The 15,398-nt window shown below is 44.3% G+C and overlaps 2 protein-coding genes across 2 annotated transcripts; one reads left to right on the top strand and one right to left on the bottom strand.

Annotated features, from left to right (window-relative positions):
* Positions 1-7,141, top strand: PARP16 (poly(ADP-ribose) polymerase family member 16). Its single transcript, XM_078885984.1, is given in 7 exon segments — positions 1-455; positions 1,592-1,729; positions 3,986-4,192; positions 4,862-5,033; positions 5,325-5,425; positions 5,749-5,937; positions 5,939-7,141. Coding segments are annotated over 7 exon segments (1,236 nt in total). The 5' UTR covers positions 1-155; the 3' UTR covers positions 6,068-7,141.
* An 85-nt stretch (positions 7,142-7,226) lies between these two features.
* On the bottom strand, positions 7,227-15,339 carry ARMC6 (armadillo repeat containing 6). Its single transcript, XM_078885983.1, has 9 exons — positions 15,153-15,339; positions 12,830-12,959; positions 11,824-11,906; positions 11,431-11,729; positions 10,369-10,643; positions 9,734-9,879; positions 9,319-9,450; positions 8,853-8,990; positions 7,227-8,244 (listed from the first exon to the last, which is right to left on the bottom strand). The coding sequence occupies exons 2-9, from the start codon at positions 12,948-12,950 to the stop codon at positions 8,032-8,034; spliced, it is 1,407 nt and encodes a 468-aa protein (XP_078742109.1). The 5' UTR covers positions 12,951-12,959; positions 15,153-15,339; the 3' UTR covers positions 7,227-8,031.
* Between the last annotated feature and the right edge of the window lie 59 nt (positions 15,340-15,398).

Below are 15,398 nucleotides of genomic sequence, written 5' to 3'. Positions count from 1 at the left end.
CCTCCCCGACTCTGCCTGACTCGTCACAGCTAACACCGCCTCCTCCTTCTCGACAAACATCGCGGCGGACTCGTGGCTTTTAAACATCATCATCACCACCACTAAACCACAACCACCATCAACAACATTCATTAAATCGAGACGGCCACACGAGCATGTTGGCGGAGGAGGCGCGTGGTTGGGAGCCGGCAAATCAAGCAGCAGAAGAAGAAGGTGGAGGAGGAGGTGGGGGAGGAGGTGGGGGAGGAGGTGATCACGAAGACGTGGATCGAGTGGGACCGAGAGGCCCTGGAGATGCCGTGCGGGAGGCTTTGCGCGGGGACCCGGCAGCCGCCGACCTCCGCCTGAGCCTCGTTGCGGCCGCGCTGCTCGGCTACAGACGCCACTCGCTCCTGCGGCCATTCCCATCGGGCTACGGCGACGGTGGCGAGGATGGCAAAGACTTCACAGCCCTGGTAGGCAGGGGTTCCCTTCGCCGAACCGACGGTGTTCACTTTTACGAGGCTCTCTGCTCCTGCGTGTGGTAGCGAGTTACGTCCGGGAGCGAAGTGTCTAAAACGTCCGGCGCGCCTGGGCGAGAGAGGGCTTCTCGGGGTCGTGCGAGTTTTGGGTTTTTTCACATCCTTCTCCGTTGAAGGAGGCCAAGATTGCAGAGTTGTTTACGGTCTGTAGTTTGTGTTTCTTTGGTCACGGTCGCGTACTCTAGTTTGCCTTGCATTGTCAATTTCGGAAGGAGATGTGCGCGGTTTAACTACCACTTTTGCACGTTTTGTTTTTCCCAAGGCCAAAGGAATGTGTGAATATTATTGGCTTGAGAATGTTCGCCGGTGCGGGTTAAACGTTGCCACGACGTGGTTGGTGACAGCAGAGGGCAGTGCAGCAGCAGAAGCAGCAACATTGCACGACTGTGCACCCACTTCTTCAAATTCCCCACGTGGACCTTAACAGTTGCTTGCAAACATTCATTCGACGACTCTGTCGTCTACCTATGTCAGATGGGCAAACATCGCCTTGCCACATCAGAACCCTCAACCACCGCAATAGGAAAGACAACAGCCCTTCTTGCTCCAGTGTTGCTGTAGAATACGGAATTGCAATGAATTCTTCAATTTGACTTGACTTAAAGTGCACGAGGTTTGCCATTCAGTCTAGATTTTAAGAGTGCATAGCTCCAGTGGGTTTATAATATTAGAAGAAAGAGCCATCCAAGCACAAAGTAGGACAGGTGGCATTGATCGGATAATTTAAAAAAATTGCACTCAAGCCCACTTAGAGCAGCGGGTCCTTAAATGCCGGGCACATTCGGTGACCCCGGTATTTCAGTTTCCTTAACAAAACCCGTGTTTTTGTCCGCGAAGGTCAAAGGTAATGTTTGAGGTGGTAGGAGTTAATTTGTACCAAGGTCTGGTGGATTTGTGTTGACCTTTGTGACGACATATCTCACAGTTTTTGGTCTCCAGTGAATATTAAAAAGGTGGCCACCATAAGCTGCACCGACGACGGCTGTTATATACAACCACCTGTGGGGTTTTTCTGAACTATTTCACAAATGTGTTCACGATCCACGTTCCTTCCCGATGGGTGGGTGCAGCTGGCGGACATGAGCACCGTGCCGAGTGTTCAGCAGCTCCTCCGCGAGGATGTGGACGTTGCTCCCCGCATCCTGGAACTCCTGCACTGGGCACTCACGTCCAAGAACTTCACCATCTCTAGCCAGAGGAAGGACGAGGTGAGGTGGTGTGGTGTGGTCGCCAACGCCAGGCTTCATGGTTATAGCCAGTGTGGTGAATGTGGTGGTGGTGGGGGGGGGGTGTATGTTTATGGTAAAGCACATGATTTGAACGCAACAGAAGTCTCCCCCCCACCACTTCTCTGACATAGACTTTGGCCTCAAAAACAGTAGCTTTCACCTGGGTGAAATTTAGATTGTCGATTTTGTACTGTATATCTTGATAGTTGTTGAGATATAGCCTTGTCTGTTAACATACTGGTGCAATTATAATCCAAATTCCACTTGAATGTTTATTTCTTTCACCTTTTCTCCACACGTCCGATTATCACGGTTGGTTACCTATGGTGTGCACGAAGTTCAACATACGTAACTCAATTGTACAGTGAACAATTATTAAAAGTAATTTGTCTGCACCAATTTAAAATGTATGTTTGCGTGGTATTTTTTATTCTGTAATGCGGTTATTACATTTTCTTGATTGAATTTTCTATGATTTCTCTTTGGTTGTTTTTTATTTATATTTGCTTTGCACACTTTGGTGGCCCAGGTGACTCTTGCAAAATGGACAATTCTGGTCCTTTGACTTATTACTTAGTTAATGTAATCTAATACAAAATAATAAACCTACCTCTGTTCAGGTCCTGTCTAAACTCTTCCCATATGTCTATGTCTGTATAAAGTGTCTTAATTGTCAACCTTACCATCCATTCCTGTCTCTTCCCTTTAGCATTTAATTAATTTGCTCCCTTTCACAACATATCAGAGGAAAACCCCCTCTTCAGTTTCTCTCAATGTTCACCTTTGAATTTACCAAAAGAGAATGCGGGAGAGTGTTGAACTTAAGATTCGTATATCCTGGCAAATATGTGTCTGGGACAATGATGGAAAATTATACAAGCTATTTAAGTACCGGTAGTAGAAATAGAGCTGCGGAGACTAATATTCAATATGTGCTGTGGATATGATGTATGTGTGGCAATCCTTACGTGTGTCTCCCCAGTTTTTAAAGCGTATTTATAGTGTGGTTACATTCACACACTCTAAATCCAGATTGCATTTTTACGAGTCACTGTTTTGATCAACACTTTTTTTCTGATCTCTGCTCATGTTGTAATACATCACAAGCCAAGCTGAACTTACATCATCTCCATCTTAAAACCCAGTTCATCACTCAAGCTTTTAATTGCCAAGGGTTGCCATTGATTAGTGGGATTGCTTTTTAGGAATGCATATGGTCACTGTATAAGCTTTCCTCATGCTTGCTTCACCTGCTCGAACATGCCATTGATTGTCTTGATAACAGTATGTTCTTTAGATCATTACCAATGTCACCTGCTTTGCCTTTCGTGATGTTTGTGTAATAGCTGTTTAAGGCAAGCAAACTGAATTCTCCACAAGTCAGTCTTACGTGAATGCAATGCTAGTTTTACAGTGGAGCGATTTAATTGACATTCCGTGCAAATTTTGTAACGTCGCCTTAGTACTATAACAGTTTATGCTATGTTATGACTGATGATGATAAAATGTAATGTCAGATGGTCATTCCAACGGTTACTGGTCATTGCAGAATGTTTGTTTTGGAATTATTGTTTTCAACTAATAAATAAAATCCCTTCAGAAATTCAAGGTCTCCCCATGTCTTTCGGTCATGGGGATTGTTTGACCTTGTTGAAGGTACCCAGTTCAGATATCACACTACTGACGTTAGCTGTGGCCAGGAACTTGCCGTTGCTGCGTTCATGGCACCACGTGCTTACTAAAGCACGCCTGCTTCATTTTATTTATTTTAATTACTGTACTGTAAAACGTTGCTGCCTATGACCAAATTATCTGCAATGTGCCCAATCTCATTACATCTCAAAAGCTAAGCAGGTTGAGGTTGAACGCTCGGATGAGTGACCACCTTGCATAAAACAGGTTATATCGGTTGCTGCATCGGGCAGTGTAGCAAAAGCCATCGATCCACTGTACTATGCTGCCATATCTATGTTCCCCACCTTCACCAACCCATGCTGACCAGGGTGGTGAAGTATGATTAAAAAAAAACCTCCCACAACCCACATGGTGAGGGGAACCCCGCAGCCAGCAGTGGATTGACAAGAGAGTGTACATGTAATAGTTTAACCATTTAATTGTTCTGGACTCTTGTTAACCAATAAGACCTAAATGCTTTAATTGATTAAATTCATTTCATGTAAATAAGTAGTTGGTGTACTCCATGCAAATCAACCCTTGTGTGTTCTCTGATCCTAGTTTTCCAAGATTGAGGCCCTGACGGGTTCCCCAGGCGTGCCGGTCCCCGCGCCAGACTTCGTTTTCTCGGTGACGTACAGCGACACGGCCGAGCGCCGGTTTCGGGAAATGCGTGGGGAGCTGGACATATTGTACGCCTACCACGGCAGTCGGCTTGAGAACTTCCATTCGATCCTCCACAACGGCCTGCATTGCCACCTCAACAAGGTGCGTGCCCTCTTCTCACCCCATGGCCCCTCCAATGTTTCAAATAGCACGATGACAGTGGGCCGAGCTGAAGAATGTTTAGGTTGCAACGCATTACGGGGAAAATGAATTACTTCATGCCATTTTTCCCATTCATGTGGGGGTCTACCTTTCTGATCCTCTTTCTCCAATCATTCCTATCCTGGGTCAACTTAACAGTCCATCATATACACTTCGAAATGGCTGGGAAAAAATACTTCTCTTTTAGTAACTCAGCTCATTACAGGGTTCTATGTCATAATTGTAAAGTGCTTTGAAATAGTTATCCTCAAAAGGCAGTATACTACATCTTCTTGGTTCTTTTGGTAAAGTCACGTAGAAGGGAGATAATAAAATACTAAAAATTAAACATAATAAAATAATACAATTCTCACGACGTTTCGGCCACAACGCAAGCAGCCGTCAGGTGAAGAACAGGTCTGTCGGAAAGACAGCGTCTGAAATGTTATTATTTTATTATCTCCCTTCTACGTGACTTTACCAAAAGAACCAAGAAGATGAATCCCTGCAGTCACGAAAGCTTTAAATCAGTATACTACAGTTTAAATGTTATGCCATTGTAATCGTTACCTGCATGTGACCGGAGACGATTGGCCACTTTACAGAACTGTTTGTCGCACGTGCTGGCAGACGGCGCTGTTTGGCGAGGGCACTTACCTAACAAGCGACTTGAGCCTGGCGCTGCTCTACAGTCCGCACTCGCAGGCGTGGAGGCTGAGCGCTCTCGGTGCCGCACTCAGCTGCGTCGCAGTGTGCGAGGTCATCGACCACCCCGACGTCAAGTGCCAGGTCAAGCGGAAAGGTCCGACAATGCCCGGCTTAATTTGCACGCTTACGTATTTGGGGCTCAATTTCATCTCAATTAGGAGCACACAGTCAGCCAGAATACTGATAAATTCACCAATCCCATGGTTATTTTTAATATTTATTATTATTATTATATATTTTTTAACACAAGCATTTGTTTGAACAATGGCTTTATGAATGGTTGTGATGTTCATGACACCAGAAAGCAGATGCTATGGTTTATATGCTGGAATGAAACATGCTTACATAGTCTAAAGCTACAAACTACAAATACATATCTGCTCAGATGCCGACGGCTTGGACCGGAGGAGGGCACGTGCACGGCACAGCGAGGGTGGAGACGTCCCACAGAAATACTACGTCGTCACCAACAATCAGCTCCTGCGGGTGCGCTACCTTCTGCTCTACGCTCGGAAGTCTCAGCATCACAGGTCAGAATATATGTACAGCCCGTTTGTTAAACCACTGCTGGATGAGGCCCTCTCATCTGATACAGGTTGCGGGGTTTATTGGACCATACATCAGCATGTTGGCCAGTGCGGGTTGGAAAAGGTGGGGAATATAGATGTGGGAACATTACAATATAACAATGTATATTTTTTGTACTTCCTGATTTTTTTCCCCAAATGAAATGTACTTTTAAACACACAACACGCAGTGCAGTGCATTGATACAATGGGTGCTGATTTTTATCTTGAATCTAATTCCAGCATTCCGTGGCAGCGATCATGGCTGGGACGGCACCGGTTTGCGGTGGGGATGGCGGTCTACGGCCTCATTCTCCTTCTCCTAGGAGCACTCAACTCCCCAACGGTGCTGCACTACTGGAGACGCTACCTCTCGGGCGACTGATGGCAGTGGTGATTGTCCCCCTCCTGCCTGCCTGCATCCTAAAGCAACAATCTTTCGCTGTTTGACAGCCTGAGCACGATGTGCTTCTTTCGAACTCTTGGGACACCTGGCGCATCTTTGTTAATTGAACCTTATGGCGGTACCCCGGGGTATCATCGTACCCCGGCTCTCGCATAATGTCTGTGATGCAGTCATTTTTAGTCTGTTGATGGTCGGCGATGCGGCAATCGACTCGTCTCGACGAGCTGTACACGATGCACCACTACGGTGCGTACGAGCGTTCGGGGTTTCAGCGCAATCGTCCTCGCTGCGTTTCGACCTCGCGGAGTGGCACTGATTTCGGATTGATTGGTACCCCAGATGCGGAGTTAAGTAAACCCCTGGAAAAAATAGTGTCCCAGAAATAAAATATTGGATTGCCTCGGCCATTTTGTATTATTTGGTATCCCGGGGTACCGCCATAAGGATCAATTGTTAATGTAGTGAAATCGTTTACAACTATTGTCCTGATGCGCTTTTGTTTACGTCACTGGTGAATGTCATGGTGCGTTTCTTTGGTGTAATTTTCTCAAAAATTTACATTGTGTTTCGTGAAAGAATAATATAGGAATGCACTTATCTCAATCTAAAAAAACTATTAACTTGACAATTGGTAACCAAAGTACCTTAAATACCTTTGCTGCAAGTTGTATGTGTCTGTACTTTTAAAATTCACACTATAAACAGCCTGAGCTGCTTTTTAGTTTTGCTTTAAATCATGCATTGAATTGTCAAGAATTATTCACAACTTAATTGTGCATTTCACCATGCTAGTTAATGCACTTAACTTGTGCTAGATTGTTTGTTCAATTCGCAAAACTTGCGGTTAAACTTTGTACGTCCTATGCTTTCAGCAAATATTTGCTTTTATCTTGAGGTGAAAATTCAGACTCGTTGTGCCTCAGCATCATCTTACGTGGGATTGCCTAAGTTGTAACATTCATAAAATGCAGCATGATCGTGTTTTATAATTGATGTGTGAAACTTATTCCAGCCGCTGGCTATTCAAGTCACCATATGTATATTGGCCTTTTTCACTTGTTTCAGATCAAATGAGTGCGTTTGCATGTGAACTTAATTTATTCTGTAAGGAATTGCAGATTCATGTGCTAAGTGCCTTTTTTGAAAAATATTGGTCTTCATATGCATGCTCCACCCTCTTAATTTACAACGTTATTTCAAAACGGCTGGTTATTAAAATATGTTTGGGGTGGAGTACTTGAGTAGAAGCCTTATTTTCCAGAGGGTGAATTATCCACGTGTAAATGATAAAAAATAATGTTCGATCACAACAATATCGCATATTCAATATTTAATTATATCGACATCATACATGTTCATTATACCATTTTGCACACAACCAGTGAAAAACACTTCCCAAACATTAATAGTAAAGTATATCAATGTCTTAGAAAAAGGAACTGCTCATTATGTGTTGCCTTAAGCTGTTAGGCATACGATTACACAACACAGATTGTGAAAGGCCAATCTTCTGTTTAAAGCAATTATATTGTAGGACGAATCAAATATGATTTATGATTGCCTTACGAATAACACTACAATGTCTGACCATATTAAGGGCATGACAATAAAACCACACAAATTTACAATAGGTCTTTGATAACATAAATATGAATGTGAGAACTGCCCAAATAAACTGGTAAATCTATCTCGTTTTATTATTTGTTTTATATTTGAAATGGATTGTAACTTTATTTGCTCAACAATACTGTTCAAACTATCCTTTTCCAACCAAACCAGGGTTCACCCACTCTATTGGTCTGGCTAGCCGGGGTTTTACTGCAGAACTTTGAGAGTACACACACACACTGTAAACATAACCACTTAATTTGGATAAATAATTTAACAATGAACATTCCCAAGAAACCGTGGACCTTCAGATAAATCATAACATTAATGATTTACACTCGACTGCCACAACAGTGTAAAGTAGTGCCATCACAAGCAAGCATTCCATGAGCTCAGGTGACAGAAGGCTTCTTATGACGAGTTGGCTCATTGTTCCGCAACAGTTTGAGCAGCCCCTATGCTGCCACGGTGTGGAGAAAAGCTTGGCCACCCTAGATGTCCGTGGGTTCATGTCACTTGCCGATGCTGCCTTTCTCGCCCGTCCATAGCTCGGTAAGTTTGACGCTGCAGCCAAGGTCGCGCAGGGCGGCCTTGGCGGCGTCGTGGCAGCTGCTGTGGTTGGCGCGCGCCTGCAGGATGAGTGGCTCTGCTCCCAGTTCGAGCAGTGGCTTACACAGCTCCTGTGTGCGTGACACCAAGTTCCGCAGAACCATGCATGCCTGCCTCTGTGGGAATGACGTGTGAACACAATAGACATCAGTCACTTGTCACTGCAACAGGCCCTGGCAGAAGTGATTTGAGCATGCTAAAAATTATAAAGAGCATTGCAAGGTCAAAAACATTCCCCTCTTCTCCCCATTTTGTGTCGCCAAGATGTTTGCATTGCCGGATATTGTTTGCGGGCCGTTTAAAAGTGGTAGGCCACTAGATTTGTATGAAATGAAGACTGGACTCTAGGTTCCCTTCCCCTGCACCAAAACTGTATTGTTTAATCACAGGACCATAGAGAGATGGTGATGACTAATGGGAGTTATTCATGTAACAGTTGACTATGGCTCAGATGTCGCAATCGGGTACCCGATACCTGTACCCTACCCGATACCCGGCTACCCGTACCCGGCCGGGTACGGGTACCCATTTGCGACCCTGGTACGGCCGGGTACGGGTAAGGAATCAACCCATTTGCGACCTCTGCTATGGCTGATGATGAATAACACAATCTGATTTTTTTTGTTAAGGCACAGCTGAACACACGATTTAAGTGTGGTCTCTTCCTTGCAGGATTGAGTCAAGAAGCACAGATGGGTTGTACAGCGATGCGAGCAGGGCTTACCTGTACGTTTGCCTCCTTAGGGTGATTTTTCATTGCCTGCAGAATGGCCAATGCACCGCCACATTCTATGATGGCGCTGCAGTTCTGCGTATTTCGGAGCGCGAGCACGGAGAGGGCCGCACATGCCTGCTCGCACAGCTGTTGGAAGACGAGCAGTGGCAATGTTTATGTAACAATACAAAATACAAAGATCCCTTTATAGACTGTTAACAAGCACTTATAAAGGCCATCATGGCACGTTGGAGGTGGATGGGGTGTGGCCAGTACCAGATTGCCCCCTGGTACTCATTTAAGACCGAGTTGGCCTAGAGGAGGCCCAGGAAGGGTTCTGATGTCACTCTAATGCCATGGCTGAGAATGGAAACCAGGTTGCCGGGTGCGTGGCGCAGTATGCCAACCACCACTATGCCCCTGTACAAGCATGCGCACATGAGTCAATTGGAAGATGAAGGACTCAGCCAGGCACCTGCGGGTTGCCGAGATGGTGGTTCATGGCCATAACGATGACGTTGGTTCCTCCCGCGGCCACAACGGCTTCCTTGACATCGTCGTTGGCCGCGATCGCACGCAGTGTGCTCAGGACGTTCTTCACCAGATCCTGGATAAAGAGTTGTGAGAACGAGCATAGACTTTAGAGAAGGGGAGGTTTTCTTTTTTTTCCGGCAGGCATTGTGGTTGCACACACCTGCAATCCAGTACTTTAAAGATGGGTTTGGCAGACCATGCGGGCATCATGCATTATACCCACCTCCAGGACGACAAAGAGGTCTGTATGAGGCAGTATAGCAAGCAGTTGCTTGCTTCATTGTGATATGATTTCAATTAAATTTTATCTTGTGTATATGACTGATGCACACCTCCGCACTTAAATAAATACACACCTGGTGGTCCAGATAATCCGCCAGCAGCGCCAGAGTAAAGTCGAGTCCTCCGAGCTCCACAATATCTTGACAGAACTCGTTCCGGACGGCAAGCTTTGCGATGGTGGCACACAGCTCACTCAGAACAGGCAGACTATTTGGGTAAGCTGAGTGGGGAAAGGAAAATGTAAGACATCTCAATAAATAAACAAAGCAGAAGTGTGTGGGCTACATCAAATATTAGTGTTGAGTAGTGCTCGTCTTTAGTGGTGATTCTGGCCCAGTGGTAGCAATTACACAATTTTGTCACATGGGCCAGTTTCTCAATTGGGACAGCTTTTGTTTATTTAACACAGTGTCATTAATTTTATCAACTCTGGAGAAAAAAATGGGCTTCATTGATCCACTGAATTGCTTGGCATGAGATTACGGACACAAACAGACCATCAACCAAATAGTGAGCCAGAGAAAACTCTGAAAATTTTACAGAGCCACTGAACTCATCTATTGCACATGAACCAAATCCTCACTACTCTGGACATTATTTTATACTCATCCGATAATACAGAAAAGAAACAATTACACAGATGTGTGTTTTCGCGAGTGGAATATGATAAAATGAAAACCAGATTTGGAGGTAGATCGTGTGAGGGCACCTTTTGACGCCTCCACCAGCACCTTCAGGCCACTGTTCTCGAGCACGATCATCTTGGCATGATCGTGGGCTTGCCCAAAGGGCACACGAATGTCGTCGTCGAAAGTCATGACCCGCAGCGCGGCGCACGCCTCCTTGACGGTGTTGGGTGCACCCACCACCGCGACGGCGCCCGTAAGCAGGGGCAGCACACCGAGCTTCACCAGTGCCTGCCGGTTCGCCTCGTGTTTCACGCAGGAAGCCCGAACTGCCCGTGCCGCCGTCTCCATCGTGGACCTAACAAAAGAGAGTGCACAGTGAAGCTACATGTATGCAGAAAGGTCACAATCCAAACCGGCACACAATCACCCTGACTAATCAACCACCCAGTGTAACTGTTGTTATACTCTTAGTCCTTTCGGTAAAGTCACGTAGGTAAAAAAATGAAAAAAATCACGTCGTGATTTTATTGTTTTATTTTTATTAATTTTAATTAAATTTTTACCTACGTGACTTTACCGAAAGAACTAAGAGTATGAATCCTTGTAGTCACGAAAGTTTCAAATCTAGAAGTAACTGTTATTTTCTACAGATGCATATTATTTGCTCGGGTATGACTGTGTTAGAATATTAATCAATGGTACAGAAACTTAAAATCTGACCTTTACATAAATGTAAAAAACTGGTGTACTTTCACTTGAAGAGTACGAAGGTGTCCGGTAAATTAACTGTGCATGCTGTAACTGTCATTGTCTATAGATGTTTACCGTAGCTAGTTGGATATGAGAATACAGTGACGTTTTATTTAGCACTAATGGAATTAATTATTCTTTATAGTTCTGACATCGGCAAGACTCTTTGCATGGGTTTGCATTTTTTATTTAGTCTGCTTGTATTTTCTGAAGTTTTCTCACATCTTTCTTGAAATACCCATGTAGCTAAATGGGCTACTACATGATAATTAATACATCTCATCGAATACAACTTGAAAAGGCACACAATACAAAGAAACCCCCCCTCCTGCCCACCCAAATGAAACTAACTGCGTGATTTTTTACGTTAAAAAATCATTGGATTTACTTACACATTCGGGCCCAGTGAAAGGACCTTAATGAGCAGCTCCTGACCATCGGTGTCCAGTATGTCGGGCTGGCCATCTAAAAATGCAGCGAGTGCCAACACTGCTTTGGTCAGAATGTTAGTGTCTTCTTGGGCCAATGCCTCCTTGCAGATGGACACGAGCACTGCGTATGCTCCGTGCAGCGCAATCAAGTGTCGCTGGCTGAACTCCTTCCTGCAGTGGGCAGTGAGCAGTTCGAGTGGCGCGACCACCCCCGCGAGTGACGTGGTTCTTAGGGCCGCCTCCTCCACGCTTCGCAGCACCTACACACCGCACGAGACGAGTTACCGTTTTGGAGCACTGCAACCTTAATGGACTCTGAATCCCCATGTATTTCATTTGGATAAATTGTACTACCTTAAGGACCTCGTGCTCTTCATCTCCAGACTCTTCCGAAGCCACTTTAGGTACTTCCTTCACTATGTTGGTTAAGTTAACGCCTGGAAAAACAAAACGGACCTTTAAATAATATCGCAGTCTGTTTGATTAATAACTGATTGGCTTGATTTATTAAAACTCGGGCTATGGAAACCAAAATTATCATATCAATGTGAAGCTCGTTTAATATATTCAGATGACTACTAAAGCATTTTGAATAAATTGGAATTGAAGCAATCGTGGAATAAAGTTTGGAACAGATGAAAGCCTTTGAACTTAATCCAAAATTCAATGTAATATTCCCTCCAATGCACATTACTCTGGATACAATTAAAGGTCTTAATCTAAAATAGGGTCTTCAGTTATTTTTAGCCATTGGTCACTTCAGCCAATTATACAATGAGTGGGCTGCATTCTCAAAGTATTCAAAATAGTGTTGTTTGCAGCCTCACCAGCACTGGGGTCTGAAGGGGACTGGGTGTGTGAAATCAGGGTCACGTCTGTACCACAACACATCCAACTACCGTAAGCCACACATCATTCAGTATGTCGTCTGCATGGGCCTCAGAACCTACATGTTATATTCTGGATATAAGGCAATTAGGCATGTGCACGCATAATTCAATTCAACAATTGATGCTGAAGGTGGCTGGGGGACTCGGAAGTTATCGTGCTGATTTGGCACCACTGAGATCCTGAGATAAACTGTGTGTTTCAGCTGTCTTAGTTATGATGGGTTGTCCAAGTTTACCAAGATGACAGTCTCAGCCTGGTCAGCAATGACTACACAAAACCATATCTTAGTATATTCTGCACTTAACTTGGCCAAAATTAAAACTGTCAGTTGGACATAGCGCTCTGTAGCTGGGCAGGTGGTTAAAATGTATAATTCATTATCATCAAGAATTTTTTTTTTATGATTGAAGGTATGTATAGCACAGGTACAAGCAGAAACTGTACATGGCTCCACTGCAGAGAGGCTCACCCTGTAACTCAAACTGCTCCACGGCCTCCTGCAACGCTTCCTCGGGCTCCATGCTAAACTCTGCGATGTTCTCCCTCACCACGCCGTCAAAGGTCTCCTGCGAGATGCGCTTGGAACCCATGTCTCCGCCCTTCAGAAGCATTCCGCAATGGACATCAGTCAAGTGTTTGTGCCGTTTTGCTGCTCTTGAACTTTGCCTATTCTTTATCAGCCATGATCAATCCACTGCTGTATGAAGGCCTCCCCCAAGCCACCGATATCTCTCAAGGCCCCGCAGTGTAACAATCCACTTAGCACATGCATACGAGTTGATTTCATCGCTCCATCTTGGTTGCGCTCCCTCCCTCGGCTGCCACTCCGCAATTCGTCTCAAAATTTTAGTTAAGTGCAAATCAGTTTCTGAAGAATGTCTATTTCTTTGAATGGCATTGTTGGTGGATCGCAATGGTCAAACACCCCAAAGCAGAACCCTCTTGCACATGATTTCTAGGACTCAATGAGGCTTTTTTGGGAAAAAAAACAATACATGTACAATAATGACCCTGGTTTACTTCGTGGATGCGTTCCCATACCTGTAAACTCATACGGTTTACCAGTATTCTTGTCCAGGGAAATGTACTTTTCAGGTCCATACGGCGTACAGCCGTTTCAATACAGGAAAAGAAAAAAAATTGTCTGTTTGTGTTTCTCCCTTGTGATGGGACTTTGTAGAATTAATGTTGAGATTTATAAGTTCACGGGGTGCCCAATAAGGTCTGAATTGGTCTGCAATAAGGTAGGCACTGATAAGGGGTTGACAGGTATGTATAGTGGTGAGTGTCGTGGTGGTGATTGTCTATTTGTTTGTGTTTCTCCCTTGCGATGGGACTTTGGAGGATGAACGTTGATATTTATAAGGTCATGGGGTGACCAATAAGGTCTGAATTGGTCTGCAATAAGGTAGGCACTGATAAGGGTTTGACAACTATGTATTATTCACCTCAAACAAATATACATCATGAGGCCTCCTTTGCCAGTACCAAAATATACTAATAGGGTTTTTCCCCTTTTTTTGCGCTTATTACTCTGATAGTGCGTTGTCCTTGAACTGTGTGCCTTTTGGCGTCCTCTGGTTGAGACTAGGCTCTAAGAAAAGTTGTCTCTGGTGTGGACCAATCAGTTTCAAGGACAATGCATACATTATCAGAGTATGTTTTTTTGTTTGCATTTGACTGCAAATATTGTGGTTAATGTAAACATGATTGCTTGCAAAAGGTGTCAGTTTTGTTGCCAGAAAAAAGGGGAAAACCCCTATTAGTAAACAAATAGACAATCACCACTATACATACCTGTCAACCCCTTATCAGTGCCTACCTTATTACAGACCAATTCAGACCTTATTGGTCACTCTGTGACCTTATAAATCTCAACGTTCATCCTACAAAGCCCCAATCACAAGGGAGAAACACAAAGACAACAAAATGTGCCCGTATTGAGACGGCTGTACGTCGTGTGGACATGACAACTCAATTCGGTTACTTAGTTTATTCCTGTACAGTATTTATATCCTCCAGTGATGCCGATTGTAACACGGTGTAACACGATTTTTGTTCCTGGCTAGTGTTATTTTCTATTTGCTTATGCCTAAAAATAATAAAAATTGCTGTTATTCCCCACAAACTTTGCTTTTGTGACCAGGACAATGATATTTAGAAATGTACCTATTTTCAATGAGAAAACGGTCGAATTTGTGTCTTTTCGTTCACGTAAATTGAGAAAAAATACAACATATGAATCAAAATTAACATGTATTTATATTGACGTAATACAAAAATGACTACTAGCCATGTTCTGTACTTTTAAGGCATAAGCAATTAGGGAATAACACTTACTACCCAGGAACAAAGGATTAACAAATGTGAAATAATAAAACATGTTTTATTTTAAATTGTATTATTTCCCTTCTACGTGACTTTACCGAAAGAACCAAGAAGATGAATCCCTGCAGTCACGAAAGCTTTAAATCAAAAAATTAATAAATGTGTTAAACAGCGTTATTATTGAGGCCTCGCAAGTTGATGGCCCATCCCAAGCAGCACCAAGGCCCGGATATTTCGTCGGGAGGCGTTGTACAAACGCATTCTTGTGTAACAGCTCAGACGCGTGTCGTGTTTATCGCGTACAGAGAGAAACACTGCGTGTGTGTGTGTGCATATAAATAAGATTCAGTGTTTAAAAACGCAGCGTTGTTTCTATTGCCCGACCACAACGAGCCCTGCGCGGGAAGGCCGCGCTGAACACAACGGCCGCCAAAGCTGTTACGTGCAAATCGACAAAGCCTTACCTCCTCGACCTTAGAATAACAGAAGGTAGTTTAGTGTTGTTGTTTTTTTCAAATATTACTCGGACAAATCAATCGAAAGCCCCCCTCCCGTTGGGGCTGGAACAACTCCGCGTGGGACTCGCCGACTTGTCTGAGGCACTTCGACGGTTGCCGGAAGTCGCGTGACCCCAGCCAGAGGCGGATTCCCATTGGTGCGTGCACACGCAAGGTTTTAGTGGCAGCAACCTCCTGGTTACACCAGCCCAC

This window comes from Lampetra fluviatilis, chromosome 3 (assembly GCF_964198595.1).
Source record: "Lampetra fluviatilis chromosome 3, kcLamFluv1.1, whole genome shotgun sequence".
Classification (NCBI taxonomy): domain Eukaryota; kingdom Metazoa; phylum Chordata; class Hyperoartia; order Petromyzontiformes; family Petromyzontidae; genus Lampetra; species Lampetra fluviatilis.
This window is presented reverse-complemented; position numbering and strand designations above follow the sequence as displayed.

Bases quoted from the DNA above. Each gene is read 5' to 3' on its own strand.
- ARMC6 (XM_078885983.1), bottom strand. From the start codon at position 12,950: ATGGGTTCCAAGCGCATCTCGCAGGAGACCTTTGACGGCGTGGTGAGG. The intron at 11,907-12,829 runs GTGAGCCTCTCT...TTGTTTTTCCAG, and splicing joins GGAGCAGTTTGAGTTACAGG to GCGTTAACTTAACCAACATA. The intron at 8,991-9,318 runs GTGCCTGGCTGA...GTCTTCCAACAG, and splicing joins ACCATCTCGGCAACCCGCAG to CTGTGCGAGCAGGCATGTGC.